Below are 20,402 nucleotides of genomic sequence, written 5' to 3'. Positions count from 1 at the left end.
GTGTTCTGCTCTGGAAGGGGCCACGTTCTCTCACTGCGTTCACTCTGTCAGTATGACAAGCAATGATTGAACCTGCCCCAGCCGAAAAGCCCCCACTGCTAGTCTCAATCCTTTGAGTTCTCAACTTTAATTCCCAACTACAAAACAAGAATTTCTGGTAGGCATACTGGGAATAGCTTGAGGCATCCCATCATACAAAGGCCATTGGGGCAGTCAAAAAACAACGGGAAGGGTTCCCAAGCATGATATCAGGAATACAAACAGTAGATTTGGAAAATCTTTAACAAGGGATATTTCCCACTCTAAGGTTAAGGGAGGATGTTTCCAAAACTAAGAAATGTGTCCACTGATTGGAGAAGGTGCAACAACAGCTATAAACTCAAAGGAACGGATTATTGAGAAGAGGTTTTAAGATACAATTAGAATGCAGATTGCTCCACCATATGGCTACTTGAGAAGGGAAAACAGACAGGAGAAAGGGTTTTGTCAACTTCAACCAAGGTGCCAAAAACGGTGCTGACACACAACAGACAAATAGTCTCTAACTGGGCAATGATTTCCATCAATCTTCAAAGGTGCATTATTCAGAGAAGCGAGTGGGCAGATTTATTGGCTACAGGAGATCTTCTGGCAGCTTAAAGGGCCTGTCCCACTTAGGTGATTTTTTTGGAGACTGCCGGCGACTGTCAAAGTCGTAGCAGATCACCAAAATTTTCTTTTACCCGACTACAATGACCACGACAATGCCGAGTCAGGTCGAGATTACACCGTCTTCGGAAACATCGCAAAATTCCCATGCTGTCAATGCTTCTCCGGCGACCTAATTTTCGCTGAAATCACTGACAAGTCGGTAAGTACTTGAGAGTTTTGAATTATAACATCTTGTATGGGTTACTTAAAAACTAAGCTTCACTGTAACAAGGCATAAACTGGATTTACTTCCAGTTTACTAATAGCTGTATTTAAAAAAATAATTTAAAGTGGATTTTTGTGAAACGTGTGTGGGCATTCTTTGAAAATGTACGGGAGATGCATATCTGGTTTCTGGGTTGCATATCTGGGTTGGGAGCCCACTTTAAATGTAATGGCCGATGGCCATAAACATCGCAAAAATTCCCACGCTTACCTGACCGTCAAACTGTCGCCTCCAATCTACCTGTCAAATGTCCTGACGGTAAATAAATTGGTTAAACACAAGCATTTTATGGTATTTTGAAATGGCTTTACTTATTTTAATATTATGTGCTTCTAAATGCATCTAAGAGAACCTATCAAACCTGGGAACAGCATGCGACAGCGCCCGCAATAAGCAACGATACCTGGCGACAAGCCAGCTGTCGCCGAGAAATTTCAAACCGGATGATTTCTCAGCGACGCGCTGAGATCCACTACGATTTTTGGAAGATTCCTCATGATCATGCCCGCGACAAGAGCTCTTAAGGATAGCGGAGTGAGGGGGTATGGGGAGAAGGCAGGAACGAGGTACTGATTGAGAGTGATCAGCCATGATCGCAATGGCGGTGCTGGCTCGAAGGGCTGAATGGCCTACTCCTGCACCTATTGTCTATTGTCTATTGTCTATTGACACCCCGGCGAACTGTCGGCGACAGCTTAGTCGCCGGCAGTCATCTTAAAATCGTCTAAGTGGGACAGGCCCTTAAGGATGATTTACCATCTGCAGGGGGGGGAGGCAGACAAAGTGGAGAACTGGTGGAGTGGGAGGGGTTGCAGAAATATAAACACGCACGAGTATACGAACACACACACACTCACACAACTGTAAATTACAGTGAGGCTTGCTTTGCAGACTGGCACAACATGAAGGAAATATTTGTCGTTTTTTTGCTTTGTTTAAATATTAAATTTGAAAATTATATTCTGGCTTATTTCAACTGTCAGCACTGCAGATTTCAAGGTATGACAGCTTTAAAAAAATAAACCTTTGAACTTGGCGGCAGCTGAGATGTGAATTAGTGTAATTACTCTCACCCGGCATCACTGCAAAACAGCACAGAATTATTAAAGTGCAATTTTATCGTATCGCTAAAATAACTCTAATAATCGTGCTGCTGGTGCTATTGTGCACGGATGCTACAAAGACAAACCTAGTCCAGTGTCCAATGCTCATCACAGAGCAGGCCATTCAAAAATGACACTAAAATCATTCATCGGTGATTAAAAACATGACACAAAAAAAATTGATCTCCAGCCAGGATCTGCCGTCTCATGTTATGATTGGTTATAAATACAAATCCATGAGCCTCACTTAAAATGTGTTTAAAAATTGCAACAGTTGAAAGTTAATACCTGTATGCAATCAAAGGAGCCCCAGACACAAACAAATCAATGGCAGACTCCTAATGGAAATAAATGTTAACTGCTTCATAACATAAAGTACGGATCAGACATACAACTGGCTCGTTGTGGCTCATCTTCCAGTACCCAAATATCTCTTCTGGACCTCTATTCTGCTGCCGAAGTACCTAGAAAACTTTTGCCATTGATAACAGGGAACAAACAATGAACCTATACTCTTAATCTGAAGTCTGAAGAACCTACACTCTTAATCACTTCAGTCTGAAGAAGGGTCTTGACCCGAAACGTCACCCATCCCCTCTCTCCTAGATGCCTCCTGACCTGCTGAGTTACTCCAGCATTTTGTGATACACTCTTAATCAGTCTTGCTACCATAACATCTATCGAGACAATGATGTTAAGCCATTTAAATGATAAGCACCTCGATTAAAGTAACAGACTAAATTCACTGGTTACTTGGAATAATATTCAACCAGAGACAGGAGAGGATATTATGACTCAGTATTACTCTTTATTTTCTCTAAATGTCAAGGCATTAATATCCATTTTACAAATAATTAGCAGCCTGTTATGGTTAGTCTATTAACAGCTCTCTCAATAACAATGCCAATGTTGTTAGTCATAGATCACAAAGCATCTAAACTGCAGACAATGTCTTCAGTCCACACAGTATATCAAACAGCAATCTTATAACTATCCTATTTTATTCTAACCCAAGACACTGCCCCTCACCTAAACGTTGGGTGTAACTTACAGTAACCTTCGGCCCTATTTGTCCAGGCCAATCAAGATGCCTAATAATGCTAATTTTCCTGCATTTAGCCGAAATCTCTCTATTCTTATCCGATCCATACATGTCCAAATGCTTTTGAAATACTGAGATTGTACCTGCCTCTACCATCTTCTCAAGTAGCTTGTTCCAAATACCCACCACCCATTGAAAATCCTCCCTCTCAGACCTCCTTTAAATAATTTCCATCTGACCTTAAACCTCAGTCCTCTAGTTAAAAGGAAGCTCACAGATGTTCAGCCCCACATTAAGAAATAAGCACAAGACTCACCGAGGCTCTTGTGGATTCCAGCTCTCTCGTGTTCCCGCTTCTTTTCTCGCTTCAGTTCAAGGCATGGGAGGCCTCCAATTTTCTCAAAGCACAGTTTTTTGTTGATGAAGAGGAACAGAACTGCCAACAAGACAACAAAGACTCCAACTGCAGACAAAAACCCAATGGCCTCTGGTGTTACTACAGAGAGAACAAGAGTAAAATTAATCAATGAGGATGAAGATATTTCAATATGATCCTGTTTTTGCTGCTTCTCCTTATAAACCAACCATTTGGAATGACGTTACCCAGAATTGGTCAGTTTTCTGGCTGAACATGACTTGCCTCTGGTTGGCATCTCCCAGTAAGAGCAGTCATTAGGAATTATGAGCAACAACTCATTTGCCATTAGTTCCCAGTGCCTAGACCTGGAAAGCACAATGTGATGTGCCATGAAAATACGACAATTTTAAAACAGTTTAACACTGTACAAAATCGAAATCTGACTAAAAGTTAGCTATAATGAGAGGCTGGACAAACTTCGACTATTTTCTCTAGGACGTAGGAGGTTGAGTGGAGACCAGATAGAAGTACACAAATTAATGAAGGCGGCACAGGGGAGCAGGTGGTAGGGCTTCTGCCTCACAGTGCCAGAGATGTGGGTTCGACCCTGACCTCAGGCGCTCTTTCTACATGGAGTTTGGTCGCCCTGTGACAGCGTGTGTTTCCTCCCGGTGCTCCAGTTTCCTCCCACATCCCAAAGGCATGTGGGTTTGTGGGTTATTTGGCCGCTGTAAATTGCCCTGCGTGTGTAGGGAGTGGATGTAAAAGTGGGTTAACATGGAACTACTGTGAATGGTTGATCGATGTCCAGCTTGGACATGGTGGGCTGCAGAGCACATTTCCATGCTGTATCTCTAAACAATGAGAGGCATAGATGAGGTAGACAGTCAGAACCTTTACTCCAACACATGATGCTTATCTGTGTGGAGTAAGGGCTGAAAGCTGAATTTGTGAGAAGACTGTACATAAGCACCCATCCATATCCGATGATTTAGATTTGATACCAATGGTACAATATCAAACAAAATGTTTGATTCTGATCACTGGCAATCTGAATGAGAACAGCGTGGGAGTGAAATTACTGTTCCCTCCCATAGAAAGCTCTTCAAATATTTCCACGCCCTTCCAGCTCCCAAAGAGACTGATTGACATTTTCCTTTTCATAATAAACTACCATTTAGTCATCAGGCACCGAACGTTACAGTTAATTGTTAAATGCTAACCTGCCAGATTTAGGATTATGTTGCAGACTGGTGTGTAGGTGGAAATTCAAATTATATTGTGTATCTTGATAACGATTATGAAATGATTAATTGCCCACTTAAGTTCTCAATTATACGAGAGCCGTGACATTATGCTCATTGCTCAAGGATGCAATAGTGCATGCAGCTTAACCCCTTTGATTACTGAAGGTCGGACTTCTAAACATTTTAGCTCCATCCCCTGACCAGCTGAATTGCACGGAGATTAAATATAATAAAAATGAACTGCAAATGCTAGTTTGTACGAGATATAAAGGGACCTGACACGTCACCTATCCATTTTCTGCAGAGATGCTGCCTGACCCGCTGAGTTACTCCAGCAGTTTATGTCTATGCACGCCGATTAGTTGGGTCATGCAACAACAACCTGCGCACACAACGACACGCATTTCAAGCAATGAAGCCAGGATCATTCACCAATGTGGTGTAAAGGGGCTCATTCACGCAAAGGCAACGATGGAGACATCACGACAGGCCTGGAAAGCTCAAGGCAAGCATAAGCCTTATTAAAGTATGCATGGCCAAATTGGGACCCAACCTTAAAGTTCCCTGTGGTCACCTAACCACAATCTTAAACATTTGCCCCCTCTATCACTAGCACAATATGGTAGCAGTGTTCACCATCTAAACGCCACAGTGCACCAACTTCCTTCAACAGTATTGCTTAACCACTTGAACAAGAACCTCTGCAAGGCCACCAGCATAATCAAGGACCAGTCTCACTCCGATCACTCCCTCTTCTCCCCTCTCCCATCAGGCAAGATGTTTGAAAAAACACACCTCCAGATTCAGGACAGTTTCTTCCCAGCTGTTATCAGGCAACTGAACCGTCCTCTCACCAGCTAGAGTGCGTTCCTGACCTCCCATCTACCTCATTGGAGAACTTTGAACTATCTTTAATTGGACTTTATCTTGCAAGAAGTGTTGCACCCCTCACCTGTGCACTGCGGATGGTTTGATTGTCTATGGATTGTCATGGAAAGGCTTTTCTTTAACTGGATATCACGCAACAAATAGCTTTTCACTGTACCCCGATACACATGAAAATAATAAACAAAACTCAACAGCTGCCACATGGGTCAGAGAGCATCCCGACTTGTATAGATGGCACTACTCTGGCTCAAAATGCTGTAATTCCCATTTATCAGCAATAACAGCAATACACTGGTAACAGTTCAAGAAGGTATCCCACTCCTGCCTTCACAAGGACACTTGCACAATAAATGCTGGTCTTAACAATGGCCTTAGCAATGCAAATATACTGGGAATGAACTTAAGCAGGCCTCTGAAATTTGCCACGCTCACACTTAAAGTTGAATATTCAGATTGCGGCAACGTTTTTTGCACTGCCTACCGTAAACAAGGAGATTTGAGAAAGTGCTGGAACCTGCCTGGTGAACGATTATTGATAAATCAATTTGAATACAATTTCCAATTTAAATACAATTTACCACACCCTCCCCACAAAGTATATTTATGAAAATGCCCCAGATGAATGTTCTCACACGAAGCTGACACATGTATTGAAAACAGTTTCCTGCTGGTGTGGTCCGCCTTATTTATGTTAAAAACAGAGAGAAGCTGCACTCTGGATTTGTTCTCTTGTCTCGTGATTGTTAACCAGTTTACGGAGCAGCTACACTCTTGATACAATAACATTAACTGAGAAATAGTAGAGTGGAGCTTGTATGATAACTTCACTCCTTCACGTCATTGGCCATCATCCACATCAGTGTTCTTTCAGTCCAAGAAATCATGTGTAAAGGAATAAGATGACCTTTACTGACCTTTATACCCTGTCTGAAGAAGGGTCTCGACCTGAAACGTCACCCATTCCCTCTCTCCTAGATGCTGCCTGACCTGCTGAGTTACTCCAGCATTTTGTGATACCTTCGATTTGTACCAGCATCTTGTACTGCATCTGCAGTTATTTTCATACACTTTCTGCCCTTGGAATTCTCCATAGCCTGTGCCAGGTCCCATGAATGCGAAAACAGCACCTCATTGCCCATTTCAGTGATATGAATATTGATTTCTCCAGTTGAAAGAAATAGCCCCTTTTCTTTCTCCTACACCACTCCAGCTCTACATTTCGCTCCTCCTCTTCTTTTCTTATCTGACGCCCTTTTGTCACCTTGAAAAGGTGACAAAAGGGCCTTTATCACTATCCCCACCCATCTGCCAATCACTCCCTTTCACCTGTATCCACCTATCACCTGCCAGGCTTTACCCCACCCCTACCTCTATTTTCCATTTTTTCCTTGGCATCATGCTCGGCAAGGACATTGTGGGCTGAAGGGCCTGGTCCTGTGCTGTACTGTTCTATGGTCTGTGTTTCAGTTCCATCCACCACTCTGGCTGAGTTTTTCTTTGTTTTCGTGCAACCGAACCTGCTGGACATGTTCTACAGCATTGCATTTCGCAACTTTGACATTCCTTTGTCTGCATTCTCCCTCTCTAACCACCATTATTTAAGTTTTATGACCAAAGGACCATGTTCTCCCTACCTGACTACCCTCATGGACCCATCGCCTAGATTTTGGGGAAGTCCAGAACAAGGGTTCACAGTTTAAGGATAAGGGGGAAGTCTTTTAGAACCGAGATGAGAAAGTTTTGTTTCACACAGAGAGTGGTGAATCTGTGGAATTCTCTGCCACAGAAGGTAGTTGAGGCCAGTTCATTGGCTATATTTAAGAGGGAGTTAGATGTGGCCCTTGTGGCTAAAGGGATCAGGGGGTATGGAGAGAAGGCAGGTACAGGATACTGAGTTGGATGATCAGCCATGATCATATTGAATGGCGGTGCAGGCACGAAGGGCCGAATGGCCTACTCCTGCACCTATTTTCTATGTTTCTATAACCTTGATCACAGCCTATCCCCAGGAGAACTCCATCCCACCGCCACCCTCACTTTAACTTCATACCAACTTGTTTTCTCACCTTCCTAGTTCTGACAAAGGATCCTCACCTCTGTTTCTCTTCCAACATTTTCTGTGTTCATTTAAGATTTTTCGCATTAATGCTTTTTATTTTGGATTATATTGAAGAATGGATCTGGTATGTCAGAAATGATAGACGGTGTAAGAGAGTCTAAAAATTAACTTTGCGGAGGGAAGGAGCAACATTAGTACACAAGGTTTCAACAATCCAAACATTAACTACTAAAGGAGCAATGAAAACATCAAGAAGAATGTTTTATATGTTTGTACAATATGAAATTTTGACTATTTTGCTAAGATTCTGGGATTCCCTGCAGCTCGCTTCCCAATTTCCCTGAGCGATCATTTAGCAATATGTTAAGTGCAGTAACATAATTGCAAAGAAATTCAGGGGAGTCCAGTGCTACAGCAATCGATGAGCGATTTATAGCACTGTGTCCTTTGGTTAAACAGTCACAGCTATACTGGAATAACATCCCAAAGCACACAGTTTTTCCAGCAACTGTTGCTAAATCATTTAGACACAACCAGCTTTATTAGCCAGTAGGGAAGGAACTCTATGACTATGTACGTTTGATCACCCATCGCACAGTGAGCATGAAGTGCAAGCAGGGCTGCTTTCTCACCATCTGCATGGATTCCAGGCAATTAAGATTCTGTAGTATCATGAATCAATGCTGGAAAATTCACAAGGGAGCAGCTGCCGTTCAACTGAGGATGAACAATTCATATATACTAAATGATATTGCATAACCTTAAACCAACATTCTCAATCAGTGTTTGGAGATCTCTCATTTCTCACTAGCCAATGATAAACAACACTGTGGTGCCTGTTGGGTGGTTATTTGTGCGTTATTATGGATCAATTGCAGCTTGGGAAATATTTTCGGCATTGATTCATCCAAAGGAATTTGTTATCACAATTATTCCCCTCCTACTTGCACAATGGCTCAGCTGGTACAGTTGCTGCCTCACGGATGCAGGGTTTTTTCCTGTCATTGGGTGCTGTTTGTGTGGAGCTTGCACGTTCTCCCTGTAACCATGTGGATTACCCCCTACATCCCAATGCCCTGCGGGTTTGTAGGTAAATTGACTGCTGTAAAATTGCCCCGAATATGTAGGGAGTGGATGAGAAAGTTGGATAGCATTGAACTGGTGTGAATGGGTGCTGGATGGTCAGTGTGGACATGTTGAGCCAAAGGGCCTGTTTTCATGCTGTATCTCTGAAAAAAACTATGAATAAGATTAGATCAGTCTGGGTTTTTTTTTTTTGGGGGGGGGGATCAAATTCAAGGACAACTTTACTATTTGTCTTCTACACGAAAACCACATGGTCATAATTGGTGAAATGGCACAAAACTGTGTGCGATTTTTGCTATGCTCACTCAGATTTCAGTTTTACAATCAATCGGAAAAAACCGTGCATAAATTAAGTCGTTATTGGCTTTGTTTGTGGGGAATGGGCTCACTTTTCTTTATTGTGATTTAAGTCTGTGAAATATGCCTGTACCACAGCCCCCTCAGCCTAAACATTAAATGAAAAGGCAAAGGCTGCATGGGGTTCCAATGCCACAGGCCCTTCCCCTCCAAGTCAAACACCACCCTGACCTGGAGCTCTACCTCCATTCCTTCATCACCACAGAGTCCAAATCCTGGAACTCCATAGATAGCAGTATCATGGGAGTATGTTCAGATGAATAAAAACAGTACAAGAAACTGGCTCACCATCTTCTTATAAAATTCTTGAGGGATTGGACAAGTTAGATGCAGGAGAAATGTTCTCGATGTTGGGGTAGTCCAGAACCAGGGGTCACAAGGTGTTGGGGGAGTCCAGAACCAGGGGTCACAGTTGAAGAATAAGGGGTAGGCCATTTAGGACTGAGATGAGGAAAAACTTTTTCACCCAGAGAGTTGTGAATCTGTGGAATTCCCTGCCACAGAAGGCAGTGGAGGCCAATTCACTGGATGTATTTAAGAGAGAGTTAGCTATAGCTTTTAGGGCTAATGGAATCAAGGAATATGGGGAGAAAGCAGGAACAGGGTACTGATTTTGGATGATCAGCCATGATGATATTGCATGGCGGTGCTGGCTCGAAGGGCCAAATGGCCTACTACTGCACCTATTTTCTATGTTTCTATGTTTATGGGAAATTGTGTACTGGCAATAAATTCGGGCCATGTCATCAATGCCTATATCCTGAAGATCAGTGGAAATGTAACCACATAAATCTCAATGCATGTCAAAGAGTCCAAATCCTTTAGCAAATTAGTTGTCTTCCTATTACAATTTATCTCTAATGATTTGCAGCATTAAATAATGTTTGCTTTATACGTTCTCACTGCAAAACAGAAAGCAAATATAGCCAGAACATGCCTATCATGTTTATCATTTGCCAATGGCTTGGATACATTGGTCTCGATTTTACTGCCTAATATATATCCATTTTATTGAACTACTGTAATTCTCAATATGTTATCAGCATTAGTCTCACACAAACATCAGCTCACCTCAGCCTGGCTTTCAACACTCTGCTTCCTTTATACATTAATTGCCCATTAAATTTTCCCTGCAATGACAAGGACAGTACTTCCTCGTGCAGGTATCAAACTAATGATGAGATTTAGACTTTTGCAATAACATGCAACCCACTAGGCCCAAGAGAGAAATAATTAAAATTTATCACGGTACATTCTTGCAGGTGACTAATTGTTGTTATGAATTAAAGGGTGAATAATTACAAATATTCCAACTTTCCTGCCTCTCTTCTCTCTTTCTCAGTCTAATCTTTCTTTCCATTTCTTTCTGAAGATGATTTTTGACACCAATTAATCTTGCTTTTCCATCATTTATTTCATTTCCATCACAATTAAGGGTGCAATACCAAATATTGCAGGTCAGCAGATGAGATGGTGCAGGCAATATGGTGGGCAAGTATTATTGCACATTTGTCTATTGTGCAGTAATACTATCCAATGCTGCATTTGGAGCTCTGGCATTATTCAGCAATGCATTTTACTGCAGATCACTTTGATGTGGCCCACTATTCAACAGAAATCGTAATGCCTTAATTAGCTGTAGCACGGAAGAGTATGTGGTTCATATTGGAAGTGTACAAAACATGGCTTACATGTACTGATTTGGTCACCAGATTACTGGAAAGATGTGATAACACCTGGAAGAGCTATGAGAATTCTGCCAGGAATGGAAGTTTAGTTTAAGGAAAGACTGACTAGGCTGCATTGTTTTCTTTCGGACAATTCTTCAGGGGTGATTTCACTTTTTCACCCAGAGAGTTGTGAATTTGTGGAATTCTCTGCCACAGGGGGCAGTGGAGGCCAAATCACTGGATGGATTAAAGAGAGAGTTGGATAGAGCTCTAGGGGCTGGTGGAATCAAGGGATATGGGGAGAAGGCAGGCACGGGTTATTGATTGTGGACGATCAGCCATGATCACAATGAATGGCGGTGCTGGCTCGAAGGGCCGAATGGCCTCCTCCTGCACCTATTTTCTATGTTTCTCATGAGATGTATTAAATTAGGAAAAGTAATAATATTTCTATTTTTGCAGTGAGGAACATCCAAGGAACATGTAATTAAGCCCTTGCTCCAAAAAGACCCTTGACGGCTGGTTGAAACTTGAAATCAGGCTTGCTCTTCTACCCAGATGAAAATCAAAGACCTGCAGATGCTGGAAATAAAAACAGAAAGTGACCTAAAACATTAACTCTGTTTCTCTCTCTGTAGATGCTGCCCAATCTACTGAGTTTTTCCAACATTTCCTGTTTTTGTTTGTCTTCTCCCAACTTCTGTTTACAACTTCAAACTCAGACAAAGTTACATGCAAGACCTAATCAGTTGACAGTGTAGAATACCACTTCCAAATGTATGGTCCAAATCCAGAGCATTGGAGCTGGCTTCATAGAGAGAGTTCTTGGTTCTGTTACTGCACGTATTAAATGTGGACTTGCAATTGGTATCTCCCTTCACACATTGTTTTGTGCCCACCATCTAATGCCTGATGAAAAATACAAAGCTCTAGTTGAGTGCAAGACAAGAAATGAGAACATTTGGTAACTCATGACTCCTCCAAAAATCACTCACTAAATTCTCGTAAAATTTCAGGAACAGTGAAATCACTGCTCATCGGTGAATTTTCTTTCAAGCCTCGTTTTTCCAAATTGTCACCAGGCCATACTGTCTCTCATGACAACATAACAGTGCTGGACCCTGTATGTACACCATGGGATGCTGGCACAATCACTCTGAAATGTGTTTGCCTCAAAATCCTTTAATTGGATTTAAATGTTTTTTAACATATTTTTCTAAAGGAGCCGAAAAGGAAACTTCAAATTAACATGATATCTGGCTGCACAGTTTCATGCTGGAGGTTAATTAAACAGATTTTCAATCCTTTTGACTACACACGTTTTCCCTGATGAAGTATTGTTACAACTGTAAGGGCCTCAAAAAATAAGGACCTATTTTGGTTTGGCCTCAAAGAAGACCCTTTATGGAAGACATTGCGTTAATTACATTAAGGTTTATGTTGAAGGAGGATGCCCGCAAAGTCGTGGACAAATAGTAGTGATAATAATAATGCGTAATGATAAATAGTAATAGCACAGAAGCCAGTTGGGCCTTCAAACCTATGCCGGCTCTGTGAGGACTAGTGTTACTCTCTTGCCATTCCCATTTCCACACTGATCTATTTGTCCTTGGCCTCCTCCACTGCCAGAGTGAGGCCACACTCAAACTGGATGAACAGCTCCTCATATTCTGCTTGGGTAGCATACAAACTGTAAGTATGAGCACTGACTTCTCCAAGGTCAGGTAACCACTATAACCCCTGCCTTTCGTTCTGTGACCCCAGCATTCCCTACCCCGACCCACGCACACCTTTCTTTCCACTGTCCCAACCCCATCATCCAGTTCCTTTCTCCTCCTCCACGCACTCATCCCAAAGACCCCTCCCTATTCCTGCCTCAACCCTCATTTTTCTCCCCTCCTGTTCTCGTCTACCCATGGTTTTACGTTTCATCCCCCACCTTCTTTCCTTCCCCCACCTGACTCATTTTCCAATCAACCCCTCTTTAACTGGATCCATCCATCACTAGCTCTTGCCCCACCCCTTCCCCTCACCTCTTTCCACCAGCTATCTCCCCTCTCCTCCATCAGCAGTTTGCTTTGTATTCCTTTGTTCTTTCTTGTGGACTTTTTCTTCTTGACAACACTGATCAATTTTATTTTGGGAATCTTCCTCCACTACTCAATCAGGCAAAGTCTCAACATGCTGTGTAATAAAATAATCCCCGTATCAAATTTTGGTCCCCAGTCACCTCATATCTGTGTTCTCTGGTTCTCAATCCCTCTCCCAGTGGGAAAAGCTAGGAACTGTCGAGCTATGTGCGATTCCAAGTTCTGAAATCAATGAAAGATGGTGACTCATAGAACCTAAGTAGATAAAGCAAATGGTTTATTGGACATGGGTTCATTTCAACTGCAAGTTACTGGATCGAGATTGTAGTTTCAGTGGTGAAATGACAAGAGTTCGTGGCTCATCCACACAGAACACAAGCAGATCGAGTACCTAATCTGCATGTTGAAATGCACTAATTTCCAGCAAGTTCAAGTTAGAAGCTACACTCTCACATGTGTTCAACCAGACCCACAGATTCCTATCAACTAGTTCCCCCATTTCCCTTTAATCCCCCCTCTTCCCTATGTCCCATTCACTCATATCGCTCCCCCTGGCTTAATTTTCACTCCTCCTCTTCATTCCTTATCTCACACCCTTTTATATATGTTTCATCTCTGGCTTTTGTCACTAATGCCGTCCCTCTGCCAGTCACGCCCCCTCCCCCTTATCTGTACCCACCTATCACTAGCCAGGCTTTGCCCAAGCTCCGCCTCTCTTTTGAAAGACACAAAAAGCTGGAGTAACCTAGCGGGTCAGGCAGCATATCTGGAGAACATGGATAGGTGACGTTTCAGATCAGGAGAAGGGTCCCGACCTGCAACGTCACCTATCCATGTTCTCCAGATATGCTGCCTGACCTGCTGGGTTACTCCAGCATTTTGCGTCTTTCCTTGGTAAACCAGCATCTGCAGTTCCTTGTTTCTCCACCTCTCTTTTCCAGCTTTCTCCATCAGTCTAAAAATGGGTCCCGGCCCAGAAATGTTGGCTGTCCATTTCCTTCCTCAGATGCTGCCTGACCTGCTGAGTTCCTCCTGGTTTTTTTTTGTGTTTAATTAAAATATAGCTAGGCATGTGTCCTTCTGCAGTTTGTCTGCAAACAGCTTTAGTAATTTAACTTGATCATGTCCAGGAGTCCGGAAAGAAATCTATTTTTAGGCACGTTCACCCTTTAATTGTTGACTCCATCTCATGAGAATGTGCTTTACAAACCACACCTTGAGAAATCTGAATTCTACTTTGTCTCTGCGTCACAACATTTTAAGGAGTCTTACAAAATGACTAAACAAATGACTGCAATGTGCTCACACCACTGAACTGCAAACAGCAACTGAAGACGCGGTTATGCCTTGTTAATGGTGCTGCCAGGAACTTCAAACAAAATGCCACCGTGCAAGAACCAGCAAAGCAAATCTCACATGCCTCCAGTTTGTGTCGAAAATACTTTCAGGAATACGACTTTAAAAATGAAATTTGTAAAATTCCACAGTAAACACTGCAGCCCTAAAGCAATCGGATACAGGGGTAGAAGCCTGCACCATTCCTCATTTTCAAAATTACAAGAAGAAATTAACAAAATCGATTTGAGCAGGCAGCACCCAAGCACAAAACACTCAGCAACACAACAACAAGCTTTTCGAGCTTCAATATATTGTCCTGAGGTTCAGACAAAAGGGAAGCACCAACTCTTATAACTCGCACAAACCTGAAGAAGAATTCGTACTTTGTACCAAGTCATGTAAATGAAGCAAAGCACAGGCACGGTGTCAGCTTATGCACGACTCCTCTTACTGTGAACAAATTCCATCGTATGAAATGCCAGAGGTGCATTCCAGGCCCCTGTGCATACGGCCCTACCTTAAAGTAACGCTGGACTCCATTCACAGAGGCCCCTCGCCCTTCAGCTCACAGAGAGCCCACAGCGAGAGGAACACACAGTAAACATGGACTCCTCTTAGATGTGCTGGTGGGATTTCTTTCCAGCCCAAGGCGATGTTCCTGGCTCTTCTGAGAAAAACAAACTTCCTGAAACTTTAGGTGTGGCTCAGTTCCTTGTAGCTTTTATTTGCTCACAGAATGAGATTGTTTACACAGGAGTCCAGATTGCAAAAACCAAAGCCTCCTGACTTCAAATAGGTGCACTGACCCATCCACATTCTTCTCTAGTGAATAGACAATAGACAATAGGTGCAGGAGGAGGCCATTCGGCCCGTCGAGCCAGCACCGCCATTCAATGTGATCATGGCTGATCATTCTCAATCAGTACCCCGTTCCTGCCTTCTCCCCATACCCCCTGACTCCACTATCCTTAAGAGCTCTATCCAGCTCTCTCTTGAAATCGAAATACAAATCAGCAGATGAAAACTCTTGCACTTTACAGCACTCCAGCTAACTTCTTATTTTGAAAAAACCCCCTTCTAAATACAGATTTGATAGCAGAATATCAGTAGGACCCTGAAATCTGATGGATCCCCACAGATTATACTACTGATTATTTTAAGGACAACCAGTGATTTGCAATATTCTTAGGTAATACTTGGTAAATTCTGGGGAACATGGATAGATGACATTTTAGGTCGAGAACCATCTTCAGACTGAAGAAAGGTCATGACCTGAAACGGCACTTAGTGACGTTCCCCAGAAATGCTGCCCCACACCTGCTCAGTTACTCCAGTACTTTGCGTATTTTTATGTATTCACCAGCATCTGCAGTTTATTGTTTTTACTAAGGGAACCTCAAGGATGGATCACGGGCAAGCTGGATAAACAGAAGAGAATGAAAGGGAAAAGTGAATCAGCTGATGAGGTTGGTTAGAATGGCCTATTTCTGTGTTGCAAATCCAAAGCAATTAATTCAAATCCAAAATCCATCTTGTAACCCAACTGTGTAGGCAGGAACTGCAGATGCTGGTTTACACTAAGGGTAGACACAAAAATCTGGAGTAACTCAGCGGGTCAGGCAGCAACTCTGCAGAAAAGGAATGGGCGACATTTCGGGTCAATACCCTTCTTCAGACTGGTAACCCAACCTGTCAGCTTCCATAACTCTGCCAGTTGGATCTTCTGTTCATCATTCTGTTTTATGTTCATGTTTGTGAATTTTGGTGCATTATTATCATGTGTACCAAGATACAGTGAGAAACCAAGTCTGTGTGCTATCCAGTCAAATACTATATGTATGCTAACCATAAAATGCTGGAGGAACTCAGTGGGTCAGAAAGCATCTGTGGAGGAAATGGACAGACAAATGTTTTGTGTCGGACCCTTTTTTGAGTCTGAAAAGGGGCCCTAACCTGAAACATCGTCTGCTCATTCCCTTCATAAATGTTGTCTGACCTGCTGAGTTCCTCCAGCATTTTGTGTTTTGCTTAAGATTCCAGCATTGGAAGCTTGTGTCTCCACACAAGTGCAATAAACAGTGCAAAGAGGAAAAACTCCACAGAGTGCAGAATACGAATAAATCCTATTCCTAAGGATAGACACAGCATGCTGAAGCAACTCAGCGGGTCAGGCAGCATCTCTGGAGAAAAGGAACAGGTGACATTTTGTGTCGCAACTCTTCTTCAGACCCCAACCCTAAGGATCCTCTCCAAAGCTTCCATACCATTGAGGTGAGGCTCATCGACCAATAATCTCCTGCATTATCCCTTTTTTCCTACTAAAGCAAAGGAACAAGATTGGCTATTCTCCATTATTCATTGTTCATTATTGAAGAGTTAACTGATTTCTTTTTCCACAGATGCTGCACGACTGGGTGAGTTATTCCACTATCTCTGGTTTTGGTCCTGTTGGGACAGATGAGGTTCTGTTGGTAAAACGGGGCAACAGGACAATATGTTCTAACAGTTTCCACATTGAATATAAAGTGTTTTAAAAATGGAAACTAACATCGTCAGATCTTCAGCAAACATGCATAGGAAAAAACCACAGATGCTGGGTTTACACCGTAGGTACACACAAAATGCCAAAGAAACTCAGTGGGTCAGGCAGCATCTCTGGAGAGAAGGAATAGGTGACGTTTTAGGTCGAGACCGAAACACTCACCTATTTCTTTTCTTTTCCTATTCTCCAGAGATGCTGCCTGACCCACTGAGTTAGTCCAGCATTTTGTGTCTATCTTCTGCAAACACCAGTGTGTGCATGAGTACAAAGCATGGATGACTACTCCTGTTCCTGTTTTTTAAAAAAAATCTGCTCTCAGAAGGTGAGAAGGCAAAATGAAAAATTACACCTAGGCTTTTTGGTTTCAGTTTAAATTTGCAGGAGATACATGCCTCAAAGTGATAACAAGGCTACTCCAGGTTGTCAACAATGGACTCCTTACATAAATTGGGCAAAATCCAGAACAAGGGGTCACATCCAGAACAAGGGGTCACAGTTTAAGGATAAGGGGGAAGTCTTATAGGACCGAGATGAGAAAGTTTTTTTTCACACAGAGTGGTGAATCTGTGGAATTATCTGCCACAGAAGGTAGTTGAGGCCAGTTCATTGGCTATATTTAAGAGGGAGTTAGATGTGGCCCTTGTGGCTCAAGGGATCAGGGGGTATGGAGAGAAGGCAGGTACGGGATACTGAGTTGGATGATCAGCCATGATCATATTGAATGGCGGTGCAGGCTCGAAGGGCCGAATGGCCTACTCCTGCACCTATTTTCTATGTTTCTATGTAAAACAACCTAAAAAAAAAACAGAAACAAAGATGCTAATTAATACACAAAAGGACACAAAGTGCTGGAGTAAATCAATAGGTCAGGCAGCATCTTTGGAGATCATGGATAATCATCAATAAACTTCAATACATTCAAAACTCCGCTGCCCGTCTACTCACACACACCTCGACCCGTGACCATATCACCCCCATACTTTATAAACTCCACTGGCTCCCCATCCCCCAGAGAATCCAGTACAAAATCCTCCTCATAACCTACAAAGCCCTCCATAACCTGGCCCCATCCTACCTGACCGACCTCCTCCACAGGCACACTCCCATCTGCACCCTCCGCTCTGCCGCTGCCAATCTCCTATCCCCCCACATTCGGACCAAACTCAGATCCTGGGGGGACAGGGCTTTCTCCATCGCTGCTCCCACCCTATGGAACTCACTACCCCAAACCGTTAGAGACTCCTCCACACTCACCACATTCAAAACATCGCTGAAGTCTCACCTGTTCAGTACTGCCTTCAACCACTGAAGGTCACCTCACCTTCTGTCTCCTTTCTCTGTTCATTTATTTATTTACTTATTTATCTATTTATTCATTTCCCTATGTTCTCAAAATCTCTGTAAAGCGTCTTTGAGTATATGAAAAGCGCTATATAAATAAAATGCATTATTATTATTATTATTATGGAAGGGTGACATTTCAGGTCAAGACCCTTCTATGATTCTCCAGAGATGTTTCCTGACCTGTTGTGTTACTCCAACAATTTGTTTCCTTTTAAGCCTCAAAAAACCAGAGCTAGTTGAAAGCTGCCTTTGCATTGTTCTGTTCAGAATGCTTAGCAATAGAATTTACAGGTTTCCCATTGAAAGCACCTTTATTTCAGTTTTGTTGCTGGAAGACAGAGGGTGCATGATGCCTTTTGTTTCTGAAAATACCAACCCACCATTGTTAGCTTATGTGTGTGTGTGCGCCACATAGAGGCTTTTGTGCTTTTCGTAGATCAAATACTGTAGCATTTGATTGTGAAATACTCTGTTGCTTTGGCAACATAGAGCTCGCCAAGGCAAAACCCAATATTAGGCTATTCATGAACTCTGTGTGAAGGTTTAGACCTTGCACTGGTTATGGGAGATGACTAAAGTAGAAAGCAGATAGCTTTATTGTTAAAAGCAGCATTTAGTGTTTCTTGGGGAAGAAGAGTTTGCATATTTGGATAGATGGGTGATGTACAAAATCATGAAAGGAATAGATGCACAGATTCCCTTGCCCAGAGCACAGGGAATCGAGAACCAGAGGACATAGGTTTAAGGTGAGGAGGGGGGGAAAGATTTAATAGGAACCTGAGGTATAACCTTTTCAACAAAGGGTGGCGGGTATATGGAATGAACTGCCGGAGGAGTTGAGGCAGGTACTATCGAGGATTGGACAGGCTTACAAGGATATTGGCCAAACACAGGCTGGTGGGTGTCGGCAGGTTGGGCCAAAGGGACTGTTTCCATGCTGCATGACTCTGTCTAAAATGATTCAAATTGTTCTCCTGTTCATATTCCTCCTATGATCTGAGACTGTTCCTCAGTTCCGAAGCGTGACTTTTGAGCTCAATTGCTCAGCAAAATGCCTACCCCATATTTTCATAATATGTTTTCCAATTATCACTAACAATGCCTCAGAGTATATTGGATTCATCTCCCATGTTAATCGCTTCTCTGAACAAAAACAAGACTTCTATTGATATCACGTCTATCGAGGCTTCAAGATGTGTCACAACACTTCAAGGCCAATGATGTATAGTTTTCAACTGTAGTTTCTGATGTAATATTTTTCATCTGTAGTCTCTGATGCCGGCCAATTTGCACAGAGCAAACTCCCAAAAATGTGATAATGAACAGAAAATCTGTTTTAGTAATGTTCAAAGAGGAATAAACTTTATTTTTTGAATAAGCGAACTGTTCTCCTCTGAATTAATGCCAATAGTCCCTCATGTCTTTGGCGAGAGTAGATGGAATGTACATTTAATAACCAATTCAAAGAATAGGTTCTATAACAAAGGGTACAGCCCTTGAGTATTACAATGGATGCTTTCCAAGAACTTGGAGGCTACTTCAATCCACTACCTTCTGAGCAAGAGATGAGCATCTGATCATCGGGTTAGGGTGACGCTCCCAATGGTAAAGATGGGTTGACCATCATGCCTTGTTTCTTTCCAAAAACACTTCTCAGGGAATCACATCCATGCACCTCAAATGGGTTCATGGAAGATTAGTATTGGAATGGGAAGGGGAGTTAAAATGGTCAGCAACTGCGAGATCAGGTTTGTAGGTTAATTGACTGGGTAAATGTAAAAATTGTCCCTGGTGTGTGTAGGATAGTGTTAATGTGCGGGGATCGCTGGGCGGCGCGGACTTGGTGGGCCGAAAGGGCCTGTTTCCGCGCTGTAGAATCTAAATCTAAAAAAATAAAAAAATAAAAATCTAAAATCTACAAGTGTTCGGCAAAATGTCGCCAAGTCTACGCTTGCTCTCGCTGATGTAAAGGAGGCCTCATCAGGAACACTGGGTACAGTAGATGAAGTTAGAAGAGGTGCGCACGAACCTTGGTCTCATGTGGAAGGACTACTGGTGTCCCTGGATGGATGTGAGGCAAGAGGTATCGGGACAGCTGTTCCAACACACATGGTTGCAGGGGAAAGTAGCTGGGGAGGGGTGGTTTGGGTGGGAAGGGATGAATTAACTAAGGAGTTGCGGAGGGAGCGGTCTCAGTGGAAGGTGGAAGGTGTGGGGATGGGAAGATGTGACTGGTGGTGGGATCATGTTGAAGGTCGGGGGAATGACGGAGAATGATGGCGGCGCCTAACGGCTGCGGCTCGCTGGCAGTCTGTTTGTCCTTTGTCCTTTTTGTTTGTGTGTTGGTGTTGGGGTGTTTTGT

At 42.8% G+C, this 20,402-nt stretch overlaps 1 protein-coding gene across 2 annotated transcripts in view; it reads right to left on the bottom strand.

The window, feature by feature from the left end:
- The window catches only part of LOC144597417 (synaptotagmin-16-like), a 126,003-nt gene that overhangs the window by 48,916 nt on the left and 56,685 nt on the right, over positions 1-20,402 (bottom strand). For both annotated transcript variants that reach the window (XM_078406770.1, XM_078406769.1), the window contains exon 2: positions 3,378-3,557. In XM_078406770.1, coding sequence (XP_078262896.1) covers positions 3,378-3,557 — 180 coding nt within the window. The remainder of the gene's footprint in view (positions 1-3,377; positions 3,558-20,402) is intronic.

This window comes from Rhinoraja longicauda, chromosome 10 (assembly GCF_053455715.1).
Source record: "Rhinoraja longicauda isolate Sanriku21f chromosome 10, sRhiLon1.1, whole genome shotgun sequence".
Lineage (NCBI taxonomy): Eukaryota > Metazoa > Chordata > Chondrichthyes > Rajiformes > Arhynchobatidae > Rhinoraja > Rhinoraja longicauda.
Note: the sequence above shows the minus strand (reverse complement) of the source record. Positions and strands in the feature narration are given on the sequence as shown.